General features: G+C 45.8%; 1 protein-coding gene across 1 annotated transcript in view; it reads left to right on the top strand.

The window, feature by feature from the left end:
• The window catches only part of LOC124594098 (retinal homeobox protein Rx2), an 88,536-nt gene that overhangs the window by 52,295 nt on the left and 19,852 nt on the right, over positions 1-16,389 (top strand). Inside the window, exon 5 of the mRNA XM_047132449.1 lies at positions 14,664-14,863. Within this exon, the coding sequence (XP_046988405.1) occupies positions 14,664-14,863 (200 nt within the window). The remainder of the gene's footprint in view (positions 1-14,663; positions 14,864-16,389) is intronic.

Below are 16,389 nucleotides of genomic sequence, written 5' to 3'. Positions count from 1 at the left end.
TGTTATTTCTTGCAAGTTATTCTGAAGCGATATACTGAGGATTGATGTGTAGAAAGTATTATTGTTACCGTATTACAACAGTTATATATTATATTGTTATTAAACAATTTATTATTTCAGTATTAAACATTTTATATATTTTGTTGTTAGTATTATGAAATGTGACCAAGAAATAAAAACAAGGATAGTGTTATTGTGATCTACAGTCTGAAGACTGGTTTCAAGCAGTTCCCCACATTACACTATTCCTTGCAAGCCTCTTCATCTCTGAATAACTACTGCAACCTACGTCCGTTTGACCCAGGTTAATGCATTCGCGCCTTCCTCTAGAATTTTTACCCCCACACTTCCTTTCACTACCAAGTTGACGATTCTTTTATTACCTCGGGATATGTTACATCAAGCGATTCCTTCTTTTGGTCAAGTTGTGGCATAAATTTCCTTTTTCCCCAGTATGATTCATTAAACGCTCATTAGTTATTCTATCTATCCGTGAAACATTCAGTATTCTGCTGTAGCCCCACATTTGAAAAACTGCTACTCTTTTCTTGTCTGAACTACTTATCGTTCACTTTTCACTTCCGTACGAGATTACCCTCCAGTTAACAACCTCTAGAATATGCTTCCAGTGTAAAACCGAATGGCATCTGTTACATGCAGAGCATTCGGTATTTGGAGCGTATGTCGCCGTCGCTTTAAACGTTATATGATGATGGTCTTCTACCCAAAGTGCAAACAACATTAACGTTAAATGAACACGACTGACACTGTTATTTAGGGTTCTGTACCTCAATCGGTCAAAATTAAACGCTTAACACTGAAGAGCGAAAGAAACTGGTACACCTGCCTAATATCATGTTGGGCCTCCGCGAGCACGCAGAGGTGCTGCAACACGACGTGGCATGGACTCGACTAATGTCTGAAGTAGTGCTGGAGGGAATTGACACCACGAATCCTGCAAGGCTGTCCATACATCCGCGAGAGCACGAGGGGATGGAGATCACTTCTGAACAGCACTTTGCAAGGCATCCCGGATATGCTTAATAATGTTCATGTCTGGGAGTTTGGTGACCAGAGGAAGTGTTGAAATTCAGAAGACTGTTCCTGGAGCCACTCTGTAGCAATTCTGGACGTGTAGGGTGTCGCATTGTCCTGCTGGACTTGCATAAGTCTGTCGGAATGCACAATGGACATGAATGGATGCAGGTGATCAGACAGGATGCTTACGTACGTGTCACCTGTCAGAGTCGTATCTAGACGTATCAGGGGTCCCATATCACTCCAATAGCAACACCCCCCCCCCCCCCCACACACACACACACCATTACAGAGCCCCCACCAGTCTGAACAGTCCCCTGCTGACATGCAGAATCCGTGGATTCATGAGGTAGTCTCCGTACCTGTACACGTCCATCCGCTCGATACAATTTGAAACGAGACTCGTCCGATCAGGCAACATGTTCCCAGTCATCAATACTCCAGTGGTGTTGATGGCCACAGGCGAGGAGTAACCCTTTGTGTCATGCAGTCATCAAGGGTACACTAGTGGGCCTTCGGCTCAAAAAGCCCATAATGATGATGTTTCGTTGAATGGTTTGCACGCTGATACTTGTTAATGGCCCATCATTGAAATCTGTAGAAATTTGCGGAAGGGTTGCACTTCTGTCACATTGAACGAGTTTCTTCAGTCTTCGTTGGTCCTGTTCTTGCAGGATTTTTTTCAAGCTGCAGCGATGTCGGAGATCTGATGTTTTACCAGGTTCCTGATATTCACGGTATACTCGTGAAATGGTTGTACGGGGAGATCCGCACTTCATCGCTACCTCGGAGATGCTGTGTCCCATCGCTCGTGCGCCGACTATAGCAACAAACTGAAACTCAATTAAATCTTGATAAGCTCCCATTGTAGCAGAATAAACCGACATAACAGCTGCGCCAGACACTTGTCTTAGATAAGCGTTGCTGACGGTAATGCCGTGTTCTGCCTGTTTACATATCTCTGTATTTGAATGTGCATACCTACACCAGTTTCTTTGGCGCTTCAGTGCAGGATCACTTTGTGGTCCGTCTACCTATCCGACTGTTCGAAATCCTTTTTCTCGGGAACGGGTAGACGTTTCAAGTCGAAATTTATGCCACACACTAAGATCTATGGTCCCTTGGTGGTATAACAAATGTTGGCTTCAAACGAGGCGGTCATTTATGTCACATATTTTGTACTCGCAAACCCACTCATCAAAACATAGTACTTTCCTTTAGTCTAGAAAGATGAAATTTGGCAAGAAAAAGGGTTTCATAGTACAAGTGAAGGAAAAAACCTGAAGTTGTTGATTTTTAATTACTTCACACAAAAAAATTTCTTTTGCCATCCGATTATTTATCTGTCCCTCTGTTTGTTAAGACACCTTTTTCTCCCCGAGCGAGTTGGCGCAGTGACTAGCACACTGGACTCATATACGGGAGGATGACAGTTCAATCCCGCGTCTGGCGATCCTGATTTATGTTTTCCGTGATTTGCCTAAATCGCTCCAGGCAAATGTCGGGATGGTTCCTTTGAAAGGGCACTGCCTACTTCCTTCCCTGTCCTTCCCTAATCCGATGAGAGCGATGACCTCTCTGTCTGGTCTCCTCCCCCGAAGAACCCAACCCAACACCTTTTTCTCAGGAACGGGAAGACGTATCAAGTTAAAATTTGTGTCATATTTAGAAGTCTCCAATTCTTTGGTAGTGTAAAATTATTAAGCTTCTACGTCATTGCTATCAAAAGATGCAACCATTTATGTCATATACACTCCTGGAAATGGAAAAAAGAACACATTGACACCGGTGGGTCAGACCCACCATACTTGCTCTGGACACTGCGAGAGGGCTGTACAAGCAATGATCACACGCACGGCACAGCGGACACACCAGGAACCGCGGTGTTGGCCCTCGAATGGCGCTAGCTGCGCAGCATTTGTGCACCGCCTCCGTCAGTGTCAGCCAGTTTGCCGTGGCATACGGAGCTCCATCGCAGTCTTTAACACTGGTAGCATGCCGCGACAGCGTGGACGTGAACCGTATGTGCAGTTGACGGACTTTGAGCGAGGGCGTATAGTGGGCATGCGGGAGGCCGGGTGGACGTACCGCCGAATTGCTCAACACGTGGGGCGTGAGGTCTCCACAGTACATCGATGTTGTCGCCAGTGGTCGGCGGAAGGTGCACGTGCCCGTCGACCTGGGACCGGACCGCAGCGATGCACGGATGCACTCCAAGACCGTAGGATCCTACGCAGTGCCGTAGGGGACCGCACCGCCACTTCCCAGCAAATTAGGGACACTGTTGCTCCTGGGGTATCGGCGAGGACCATTCGCAACCGTCTCCATGAAGCTGGGCTATGGTCCGGCACACCGTTAGGCCGTCTTCCGCTCACGCCCCAACATCGTGCAGCCCGCCTCCAGTGGTGTCGCGACAGGCGTGAATGGAGGGACGAATGGAGACGTGTCGTCTTCAGCGATGAGAGTCGCTTCTGCCTTGGTGCCAATGATGGTCGTATGCGTGTTTGGCGCCGTGCAGGTGAGCGCCACAATCAGGACTGCATACGACGGAGGCACACAGGGCCAACACCCGGCATCATGGTGTGGAGAGTGATCTCCTACACTGGCCGTACACCACTGGTGATCGTCGAGGGGACACTGAATAGTGCACGGTACATCCAAACCGTCATCGAACCCATCGTTCTACCATTCCTAGACCGGCAAGGGAACTTCCAACAGGACAATGCACGTCCGCATGTATCCTGTGCCACCCAACGTGCTCTAGAAGGTGTAAGTCAACTACCCTGGCCAGCAAGATCTCCGGATCTGTCCCCCATTGAGCATGTTTGGGACTGGATGAAGCGTCGTCTCACGCGGTCTGCACGTCCAGCACGAACGCTGGTCCAACTGAGGCGCCAGGTGGAAATGGCATGGCAAGCCGTTCCACAGGACTACATCTAGCATCTCTACGATCGTCTCCATGGGAGAATAGCAGCCTGCATTGCTGCGAAAGGTGGATATACACTGTACTAGTGCCGACATTGTGCATGCTCTGTTGCCTGTGTCTATGTGCCTGTGGTTCTGTCAGTGTGATCATGTGATGTATCTGACCCCAGGAATGTGTCAATAAAGTTTCCCCTTCCTGGGACAATGAATTCACGGTGTTCTTATTTCAATTTCCAGGAGTGTATTTTGATACTGGTAAACTCACTCATTCCAGCCTATGGGGTACTTCCCCTTGACGTAGAATCATAAAATTTGCCAAGAAGAAAGATTTCACGCTACAAGTACAGGCAAAAATCAGGAAATTGTTAATTTGTTATTATATCATATGAAAAATATTTCTTTTGTCATTTACTATCTGACTTCGAAGTTGAAATTAAAACATTCTGGAAAGTGTTGGAAATCCTGGGAGCGATATCCTGCTAGTATCAATGTCGGTGACCGGCAAGAATCGTAGAGATCCTCGATTCCCAGAATGGATGAACTGTCTATTTACGTAATTAAGTTTGTGCGGAATGTTTAGTGCGCGAGTCCTACTCGCAGCTGTCAACTTTTTATAATTCAGTCATTTATTTTACTGCCGAAATAGCATAACTCACCTATTTTTAGTATCTTATTTTCTAATCTAATGTCTGTCTCTGTAGCTGAGTGACCAACGTGTCTCACTACTTCGCGGAGGACGTGGGTTCAATTCCCGGTAGCGTCAGGCATTTTCCTTTAGTGAGAGGACTGGGACGGGATGCACTCACACCCTGACGCCAAATGAGGAGCTACTTGAGTTAGAAGCAGCCTGGAGAGCTCATACTGGTCGGGGGAGCGAAGTGTTGACCTTATCCCCGCCATACAAAATTCAAATGATGGCACTGGCAGATAATAACCGACGAACGGTCGGCTGGAATGGGAAAATGTCAGCACTGAATGGTCAGTCAGTACTGGAATGTGGAACTGGAATTTTCCAATTTATTTTCGTCAGCATCGCTTGATTTCATTCCCCTATATTCCAGTTGTTTTCCTTTTTTTCTTTACTGCCTCTTTTTCCACAGTCGACTACATTCCGTTACACCGTGATTTGTTCATATGTATCTCATGGTCTCGTCTCTAGCCAATATCCGTTAGGTTCTACATCTACATCTATATCATTACTCTGCAAAGTTCCTGGCAGAGGGTTCACCGAACCACCCTTAAGCTACTTCTCTACCGTTGCACTGTAACAGCGAGTGGGAGAAACGAAAATTTAAATCTTTCCACGCGAACTTTGATTTCTCTTATTTCGTTATGATGATCATTTCTCCCTGTGTAGGTGGGCACCAACAAAATATTTTCACACTCTGAGTTGGTGATTGAAATTTCATGCGAAGGCCCTGCCGCAGCGAAAAACGCCTTTGTTTTAATGACTGCTACGCCAATGCTTATATCACATTCCCTATTTCAGGATAGTACAAAACGAGTTGCCCTTCTACGAACTTTTTCGATGCCGTCCATCTGGTGCGGTTCCCACGCGCCCTATTCCAGAGGAGAATGGAGAAGAATAGTGTAAGCAGTTTGTTTAGCAACCTGTTACATTTTCCAACTGTTCTGCCAATAAGTCGCAGTCTTTGGTTGGCTTTCCCCACAACATTATTTGTGTGATCTCTCCAATTTAGGTTATTCGTAATTGTAATCTTTAAGTACTCGTATTTCGTTGAGTTTACAGCCTTTAGATTTGCGTGATTTATTGTGTAACTGAAATTTAGCGGATTCCTTTTAGTTCTCATATGGATGACTTCACACTTTTCGTGACGTAGAGTCAATTGCCGTTTTTTGCACCATAATGTATCTTGCCTAAATCATTTTGCAATTCGATTTGTTCCTCTGATGATATTACATGACGGCAAATGACAGCACCATTGCAAGCAGTCTAAGAGGAATTCTCAGAGTGCCTCCTAAATCGTTTATGTAGCTTAGGAACAACAGAGGGCCTATAACACTCTTTGGGGGAACGCCAGATATTATACTTCTGTGTTGCTCGATGACTCTCCGTCAATTATTAGGAACTGTGACCATTATGACAAGAAATCACGAATCCAGTCACAGTCCGTTCAAGTGCTCTTCCAAGTCTTTTGGCGTCTCTCACAGAATTACAAACCATATCAATCCCTACATGTTGTTGTTGTGGTCTTCAGTCCAGAGACTGGTTTGATGCAGCTCTCCATGTTACTCTATCCTGTGAAAGCTTCTTCATCTCCCAGTACCTACTGCAGCCTACATCCTTCTGAATCTGCTTAGTGTATTCATCTCTTGGTCTCCCTCTACGATTTTTACCCTCCACGCTGCCCTCCAGTACTAAATTGGTGATCCCTTGATGCCTCAAAGCATGTCCTACCAACCGATCCCTTCTTCTGGTCAAGTTGTGCCACAAACTCATCTTCTCCCCAATTCTATTCAATATCTCTTCATTAGTTATGTGATCTACCCATCTAATCTTCAGTATTCTTCTGTAGCACCACATTTCGAAAGCTTCTATTCTCTTCTTGTCCAAACTATTTATCGTCCATGTTTCACTTCCATACATGGCTACACCCCATACAAATACTTTCAGAAACGACTTCCTGACACTTAAATCTATACCCGATGTTAACAAATTTCTCTTCTTCAGAAACGCTTTCCTTACTATTGCCAGTCTACATTTTGTATCCTCTCTACTTCGACCATCGTGAGTTATTTTGCTCTCCAAATACCAAAACTCCTACTTTAAGCGTCTCATTTCCTAATCTAATACCCCCAGCATCACCCGATTTAATTTTACTACATTCCATTATCCTCGTTTTGCTTTTGTTGATGTTTATCTTATATCCTCCTTTGAAGACACTGTCCATTCCGTTCAACTGCTCTTCCAGGTCCTTTCCTGTTTCTGACAGAATTACAATGTCATCGGTGAACCTCAAAGCTTTTATTTCTTCTCCATGGATTTTCATAACTATTCCGAACTTTTCTTTTGTTTCCTTTACTGCTTGCTCAATATACAGATTGAATAACATCGGAGATAGGCTACAACCCTGTCTCACTCCCTTCCCGACCACTGCTTCACTTTCATGCCCCCTTCATCTCTGCATAATCCAAGCAAAAACCTAGTGAAGTGAGAGCGCCTGCTGTGTTGCTGACGGGGTGGGGTCCATCTGGTGGCGGGGCGCCGGCCGCCAGGTGGGCGCTTCCCTGCGCACACCGCCAGCCGCTGGGCCCTCGCCTCGGGAGGCGCAGTTTGCCTGGCTGCGTGTGCAGAGGCCTCAAAGTAGCTCCCATTACACACGGGCTGCGGAAGACATCAGGATAGCAGGATAATCAGTATAGCAGATTAAAAAAAAAATCTGAATTTCATTACCCAGCTTGAATCACATCAGCGCGTTCGAAGCTCTTATCAGGAGCTGCCATGGAACTGTGGAAAACATTACGAAAGTGTGATCGTCGCCCACGACGGTTGGCGTTCGCTTCGGCCACAACTGCAATCTGCTTTAATTTTTAAAAAAGTAAATCAGTCATCACCCCAAAAGTTGGTTTGAACGTCACAACCAAGGTCCTATTGTTGGTGATATGCCCCTACCTCTCTCCGACCTCTGAACTGACTTACTCATCAGTTACACTGGCATCTACAGCTTAAGTGGTCTCCGAACCAAGCTTAGCTCAACAATTTTCACGTAAACGACACTGACAGAGGTTAAAGAAGCGGTAAGTGCAGGAACAGTTCGTAATACAGACCAGAAACGAACCCCTTTCCATTAATAGTGTGGCACTTTACCAAATATCGGACTGTGCATAGCGCCGCCGTCATAGATAAACTTACCCATACCAAACCACCACTCGCAACGTTGCCCGTCCCTGCCACATGGAGAAGTGCCAGTTTTTTTTCTCTCTCTCTCTTTCTCCTTTCTCTTATTTTTTGTTTGTGTATCGCAGTTTACATATTTTTGAACATTAAACGTAAATAGTAAGAGTAGAGAGCAGAGGTTTGTCCCCCTACCTTAGGCGTCCGATAGTAGAAGTCTCGGTATGTTTATCGAACCATCCGCGTCCGGATGCCTATAAATTATTTTAATCTCCAAGTTGAATTTTAAATTACGCCTCTATGAGTTATGTTGTGTTGTAATATGTTTATTAGTGCAACTATTATAAATCTATATATATGTTCGTACAGATTTAAAGAGACGCATTGCTACAATCACTGGTCACTATCTAAGTCCGCTATATACATCTATTTCAGCGATTTAGGCTACTGTTAGGTTTTGTTTTCTTGTCACTTTAAATGTCTAGGCCTTATATGCGTGTAGGTTAGATTAACATATTTTACTTTTGCGGATCTCGTGTCACGTGCATCCTGACTCTTGCGGGTTCGTCTTTCGTCAGCGTTCGCCTGCCCTTTGAAGTTTGTCCTAGCATTGCACTTTGTTGTCTGTGGTGTGATCTCCATTCAGGTACTCGGTGCATAGCGCTGTAAAAACTGTGTCGGCAAATTTTTTAAATGTATTCCATGCGTCTTCATTACGCACTATGTTGTATGTGGTATCATGTGTAAATGTGTTTCTGTGTTGTCCTGTTTGTCTTAGGTCATTCAGCAGCCAACAGGTCAGGGTGGTGTTTTCTGAGGTTCCAATTGCCCTGCATGCACAGTTTGAGTCGCTTTTCCGTGATAGGCGCTGTACGAGCATGGGATAAGGCCAATGTCCAGTCGGAAACTGAGTCACGCGACGGCTGCGTTTGGCGTAGCTCCTTATCAGCCGCTCCTGTATATCTAGGGATATGTTGTATATACGGCGCCCATTATCACTAACTTCTCATTCATGTCACCAGATCTTCACTATCCGGAGCTTAAGGTGGAACTTGCTGTGAATCGATACCCCAGTGATTTGTTCGATTCTGTCAGGTCTGCCCCTTTTGAGCCAGTATGATGCTGCGCGAAGTCTGATCGTGAAATGGTCTGGATATATTCTTAGTACGACATACGGCGCTCCCACTGATGTGGTACGGAACACGCCAGATATTCGTGGCAGCACACTCGTCTGTACTCTCCTGACAGCGTTTCGATCATGACGAGTTTTAAATGGGTGCCCATGCTCTTACATCAAAGCTCAATACTGATTCGGCGACCGCGCAGTGGTATGTTCCTACCATTGTGGTTGTCAGTCTGTAATTAGCTTAGTTTGTACTGATTTTTGTAGTATTTTCTCTACTTTGTCTATTGTTAGTCTTATGTGTTCCTTGAAGGTATGTCTCTCGTCAAGGTGTGCCCTTAAATATCTTTTTACTATTGTGTGTTGAATAGAATAGAAATGAAACAGGACTCTAGGAAAAATGATTGCTGGATGAATATTGCGCTCTGCGGTGGATTGTACATTGATATGAAGCTCCCTGGTAGATTCAAATTGTGTGCTGGACGGGGACTGAACCCCAGAACTTTGTCTTTCGCGGTCAAAGTTCTTACCGGTTGAGTTGCACAGGCACGACCAAAGACCCAGCCTTACAGCTTTACTTCTGTCAATACCTCTCTCCTACTTTCCAAACTTCACTGAAGCTCTTCCAGGAGTGCTAGTCCCCCAAAGTATGCACGAGAATTTCTGTGAAGTCCGGAAAGTAGGATAGCAGTATTTGCGGAACTAAAGCTCTTGAATCACGCCTGGATAGCTCAATCGGTAATAACTTTGTCGCAAAAGCCAAATTTTCGGGATCGACTTTCGGTCCGGTAGACTGCTTTATTCTGTTTTGGAAAAATGATGTCGGTATGGTATGAATCAACCGCCATTTACCTTATATTGGCTTGCAGAGCATAAATGTTGCTAATACCTAGCCAGTGTAATGTCCTTCTTCTCTTCCGCTTTGTATTTTTCTCGAATACCACTTTCATTTGAGACACCAACCACAGTCCTTAATAAATATGCAAATCATCCGACAGTATATTCATATTTAATAGATCGTATATTATGGTCGCCGACCTCTCATTACATTCAAGACCCCGAGAGACAAGCGTTATCGATCCACTATATATTCTTATGATTCCTAAAATCTGCAGTTAGTTCATTGTATCGATGAGATTTAGAGAGATTATCAGCTGGATAAGTTCGGTCATATTAAAACATATAAAAACATTTAGGGAAATCAAAATAATTGTGCATAGGTAGAAACAGAACTATAAAAGAACCCTTTACTCGCTTTAAATTAACTGGAAAGCAATAAATTTTTGTCCACGCTTACCAACATTATTCCAGCACTCCATCAGCGTGCATCTCTACTGTCTGCTACCGAAAGCCGGCCGTGGTGGTCTCGCGGTTCTAGGCGCGCAGTCCGGAACCGTGCGACTGCTACGGTCGCAGGTTCGAATCCTGCCTCGGGCATGGATGTGTGTGATGTCCTTAGGTTAGTTAGGTTTAAGTAGTTCTAAGTTCTAGGGGACTGATGACCACAGCAGTTGAGTCCCATAGTGCTCAGAGCCATTTGCTACCGAAAACTCTGCTGTTGAATTATCTGTTTCGACCTCCATCCCCACACCATAATGCTTTTGTAATTTCTGCTCAACCTCACTCATCTATTACAGATTGAGCAGTTTAGTAAAAATGTAAATGTCGTGCGGTGTTGGCTGGAACATCACACTGGAGGGCTCAGCTGCCTGACGGAAAGGGTGTTCTTTCTCTGCGCACACTGGCCTCGTTTCCATGTGGATATGTGAGAGTTGTATGAGTGTTGGTGGAGTGTAGGTAAGTGTAATGGATGCGTGCATAGTGTAGTGTTTTGTTTGTGAGGGAGAGGGGGAAGCCTGGTGTCTGCAGGTAGCCCACTCCTTTCCCACACCACCAAGAGGGACGACGAGATTAACGTCCCCCTCCGACGGACGGATCCGTCATCAGCGCGTCACATACCCTCACTTCGAAGGACACTGCACAGGGGTTTGGAATCTAATCCAGGACATTGGCGCTAAGACTTGAACTTCACACCACCAACTCTCCTCCTCTTGTCGGCCAAATACTGGCAGTGAAAATTTTATCCGCCACCAGGATTCGAACCAGCGTACCTCCGACTCGGCAGCAACCACAAAGGCGTGTGTTAGCAACATTCTCTTTACGAGGGTAGACCTTTTTTAACATCCGATCGGTCGTGAAATAGAAACCACAGCGAAATTCAATTCTTTTTATTTTCAGGAGTTAGGTGCGCCTTCCAACTACTTCTCTACACAGTCGCCACCACTACTTAGACATTTCTCGCAGCGTGATACCAACTTTCCTATACCTTCGGCATAGAAGGCAGCTGCCTGTGATTTCCGTTAATTCCCTACGCTGCTCTGAGTTCGTTGTCAGTGCCAAAATACTGTCCTCATAGCCAGCGGCCCATGTGAATAAAAAGATGAAAATTAGAGGCACCCTATTTCGGGCTGCAAGGTGGGTGATCTAACATTTCCCATATAAAACGCTCCATGAGCATCTTCGTTGCACGTGCAGTGTGCGGCCGAGAATTGTCATGAAGAATGAAACGCATGATAGTTGCGTGATATGGGCTGCATGAAATCGTGCAAAATACCTCGGCAGGCAGTTCACACTAGGCGGAAGACACTATTGTTGTAGGTATCTGTAGATGCTCACTTTTTGTTCATGACTGATAAGTTCGACGCGACGCGATAGACGGGCATACTAAAGACACTGCGTAACACATCTACGCAGAGCTTCAACGCATTTACACTGTGGTTTTTATTTCGCTACTAATCTGAGGTTTAAAGCAAAATAGCCCTCGAACATTGTTAGAGATTTGCCACGTTTTTCCTTTTTTTCTTTTTAAATGTCCAGGTCTCTAACAAGGAAGTTTCGCCTTGGCTACGGAGGAGGCTTAATTGTTCAGTCTCTTACCCTTGTGTTGGCCAGATAGTTTCTTGCAGCCTCAGAGTCTACTCGTCTCCCCAGCTATTCCTCTTTTCTCCCTACCCATGAACACACCAGACCAGCGCCACTTTTCATGTCCCGTTCCTTCTTCCCCTTCCTTGCACAGTCGCCTACTTCCCACCCCTACCGCAAAACCACCCAATTGATTGCCTCGGAATTCGCAATACCAACTTTCTATCAGTAATGTAAAAATTCTCCGCCATACTCTGAAGACACGATGCTTGGTTCACGCCTTACCACTGTGTTGTTTAGCTCATCCCGACCGTGGCACATAAGCAGCGGAAAAAAAATACAAACGCAATGGTAAGCGTGTACGACAGGCTATTTGCCGTCATGCGGCAGCCCCAGGACTCGCCAAGCCGATACACTATGTTGGCTGGAACAACCCCAGTCTCTTTCGTCGAGCTTATCTGCGAGTTCCTTCAGACATTCACATAACTGCACACAACACCAATGCCACCACGTTTAAACTTCTCGCTAATCGTTCTCTTTAGAAGCCTGCACTGTTATTTTGTGAAACGTACTTTCGCTCGATATTTTCCAGCGCTGCTGGTTGAAACGGCCGCGTATATGTAATAAGCAAAATGTCGCATTCCAAGCATTGCTCAAATTCAAACCTCCGTGGCAGTTTCTTAGGTTCCCCGTGATATTTATTTCCATACTCTCTTTAATTACGCTGTCCCCGGAAGCTGACGTTTGTACCATGGTACTTATCTTGACGTGCTTCATTTCATGATTATATTCGTGGCAGTGCTTATAGTCAGCTGATTTACTTAGTTGCTTCAGTCGGATTGTCGCTGATATTCCATGCAACCACCCTCCCCACCCACCCCCTTTTCTTAAGACACACTACAAATTCATGAAATGAAGTAGACATCCGGCTTTCGGTTACCTAGATCGTCTACAATATTACAAAGAAGTTTTTTTTTATCTTTGCTGACACATCCAACTAAACCAGCAAAGCAAATCAGCTGTTGCCAATGATGACTCGAGAATAATCATCAATTGAAATACGACGAGACCATTGCTATGGTGCAAACGCCAACGTTCTGGGACAGCGCAATAATAAAGAATTCTGCTGAAATAAAATGCAGGAAAACCGAACAAACTGGAACGGAGATTTCAATTTAAATGAGGCTTGCGGTCAAGCAGTCAGTTTGTTAAGATCTCGAAGGCTACTTCATCCACCATAGCTGGGAAACGCTGAGAGACTGTGCGTTTCGTAGTGTGGACTCTGAAAAACAATTGAACAGTAAAGGACGCAGCAGGCGCTGGGAGTGGAGCTCTGGAATAAATAGGCACGCGACACCGACAGCACTTCATAGCATGAGTGCAGTCCAGGCAGCGAGTAAAACGTAATAACATAGCTCGCAGCACCTGAAGAAGATGACTAGATCGGTCATCGAAATACCGTGCAGAAATGTGGAACAGCATATCAACTCAACATCCGCAAGCAAACCATCAACGAGTCACATCGAAAAAAATTCTGAGTTCACAACAGAGGCACGATACTTGCCAGCAGGCGTCATTTTTGACTTGTCCTTAACAATGTTAGCCACTCCTGTTGTCAAAGAGTTAGGTCAGTCTACACCAGTCCACATCAGGCTGAAATCCATTTCATATTAATCGTTCTATGCGTGACTGGGTATACGCCGAACGGTCTACGCGAGAACGTCTGTGAAACGATTCAGACTGTTTTACAATTTGTTATCTATTCAAGTCATAAAACAAATACAATACATGGTAATTACCATTACAAACAAATGAAAGATAGAATTACAAAGCTACATTACTCTTGACCTGAATCTTGCAACTTCAACTGCATCCGGTGGCGGCAGCAGAAGATCATCTTCTGTGCAAGATGCAGGGCATAGCTGAAAATCAAGTATGTGCTCCAAGGCGCGTGGTTCTCTGCAATCACAGTTGGTGGTATTCACAGTGAAGTGCCATTTCTGGAGGTTACTCCTGGATCTTCCGACTCCAGAACGAAGAGGGCTGAGTGACCTCCACACGATCCATTTTCGTTATTGCCCCGGTGGTAAAGTTTCCAAAGTAAAGGGCCAGACAGGGTGATTCTCGAGTCGACATATCCACAATTGTTTTCTTGCTGTAGCTGCTGTTGTTTCCAAGATTGAAGTGGTCTTGAGGAAACTTGGGGCTACTGATATGTGCCCACGCTGTGAATAGTTTTCCTGATGAGCCTGATTTCTTCTCTCCGCATTGGCAGCTACTTCACGATGACTATCTGGTGGCGATGTACCAGAGAGTTGGTAGAGTTTTAGAAGTGACATAGCTTTAATACAACCTTTAATAAGCCTTCACTTTTCGTTTAGCGCTTTGTCGACTGTTTGGGTGGGTGTACTTGTACCAGATTGGGCACGCATACTCAGTAGCACTGTAACATGTTGCCGTCGTTCTCAGGGTTTGTGGTCGAGAGCCTCAAGTGCTACCATTGATCTTTCACCTTTATCCTCTTATTCTCGCGAGGCGGTTTGTAGGTCAGAATGCGATGCAGAATGGCTCCCAGATATTTTTGGATGGGTCGTATTTACTAACTCTATCCCTTGCCGTGAGATGTCAAGCTTGCCTGATTGTGCTTAAGATGAAATGCATACAGTTGTGTTTTATCTGGATTGAGTAGAAGTTGGTAACGTGTACTGATAGATAACAGTGGACGCGCTGTGTGAGCACTGCTCTGGTAAGTATGCGCAGATTATTCGGTACTGAAATGGTGCCTCGCACTGCTTCCAGGACGACGTTTACGGCGTACCAGCTGGAGGAGCTGGAGCGCGCGTTCGAACGGGCGCCGTACCCCGACGTGTTCGCGCGCGAGGAGCTGGCGCTCAAGCTGAGTCTCAGCGAGTCGCGCGTCCAGGTGTGGTTCCAGAACCGGCGCGCCAAGTGGCGCAAGCGGGAGCCGCCGCGCAAGACCGGCTACCTCGCCACCGGAGGTCAGTCGCCGCCTCTCCAGCACGCTCCACACATCTCACCTATAGCTGGCTCCTCACTGTACGGTGAACTTACATCAGTTAGAGTGTCTACTGTGAGCTGTTTCTGACGGTTTGTTTGCCTTAGGCCCCACCCCAGTTCTCATCTAGATAAGTTTTATATGGAATATCCCCGCGAATAAGTGGTTGGTTCGAATAATGTTTCCTTCACGGAATCCAGTAAGTTGTACTTGACAGAGAATGTTCCATAGAAACGAGAGCAATGTCGGGTATACTCCAAGAACGCGGAATAGGACATCTAGTGCAGAATATTTTAATTTTTCTGCAGAGCCCTATACATTTCAGGTGCTTTTTTGCTTTTATTCTTTGCCTTAGCCATCGCACGACCAACCTGCCAACTACCAACCTACACTATTGGACATTAAAATTGCAACACCACGAAGATGACGTGCTACAGACACGAAATTTAACCGACAGGAAGAAGATGCTGTGATATGCAAATGATTAGCTTTTCAGACCATTCACACAAGGCTGGCGCCGCTGGCGACACCTACAACGTGCTGACATCAGGAAAGTTTCCAACCGATTTCTTATGCACAAACAGCAGTTGACCGGCGTTGCCTGGTCAAACGTCGTTGTGATGCCTTGTGTAAGGAGGAGAAATGCGTACCATCACGTTTCCGACTTTGATAAAGGTCGGATTGTAGCCTATCGCGATTGCGGTTTATCGTATCGCGACATTGCTGCTCGCGTTGGTCGAGATCCAATGACTGTTAACACAATATGGAATCGGTGGGTTCAGGAGGGTAATACGGAACGCCCTGTTGGATCCCAACGGCTTCGTATCACTAGCAGTCGAGATGACAGGCATCTTATCCGCATGGCTATAACGGATCGTGCATCACGTCTCGATCCCTGAGTCAAACAGATGGGGGCGTTTTCAAGACAACAACCATCTGCACGAACAGTTCGACGACGTTTGTAGCAGCATGGACAATCAGCTCCGACACCATGGCTGCGGTTACCCTTGACGCTGCATCACAGACAGGAGAGCCTGCGATCGTGTACTCAACGACGAACCTGGGTGCACGAATGGCAAAACGTCATTTTTTCGGATGAATTGAGGTTCTGTTTACAGCATCATGATGGTCGCATCCGTGATTGGCGACATCGCGGTGAACGCACATTGGAAGCCATACTGGCGTATAACCCGGCGTGATGGTATGGGGTTCCATTGGTTACACGTCTCGGTCACCTCTTGTTCGCATTGACGGCACTTTGAACAGTGGACGTTACATTTCAGATGTGTTACGACCCGTGGCTCTACCCTTCATTCGATCCCTGCGAAACCCTACATTTCAGCAGGATAATGCACGACCGCATGTTGCAGGTCCTGTACGGGCCTTTCTGGATGCAGAAAATGTTCGACTGCTGCCCTGGCCAGCACATTCTCCAGATCCCTCACCAATTGAAAACATGGTGGCCGAGCAACTGGCTCGTCACAATACGCCAGTCACTACTCTTGATGA

Source organism: Schistocerca americana, chromosome 2 (genome assembly GCF_021461395.2).
Source record: "Schistocerca americana isolate TAMUIC-IGC-003095 chromosome 2, iqSchAmer2.1, whole genome shotgun sequence".
Taxonomy (NCBI): Eukaryota; Metazoa; Arthropoda; class Insecta; order Orthoptera; family Acrididae; genus Schistocerca; species Schistocerca americana.
This window is presented reverse-complemented; position numbering and strand designations above follow the sequence as displayed.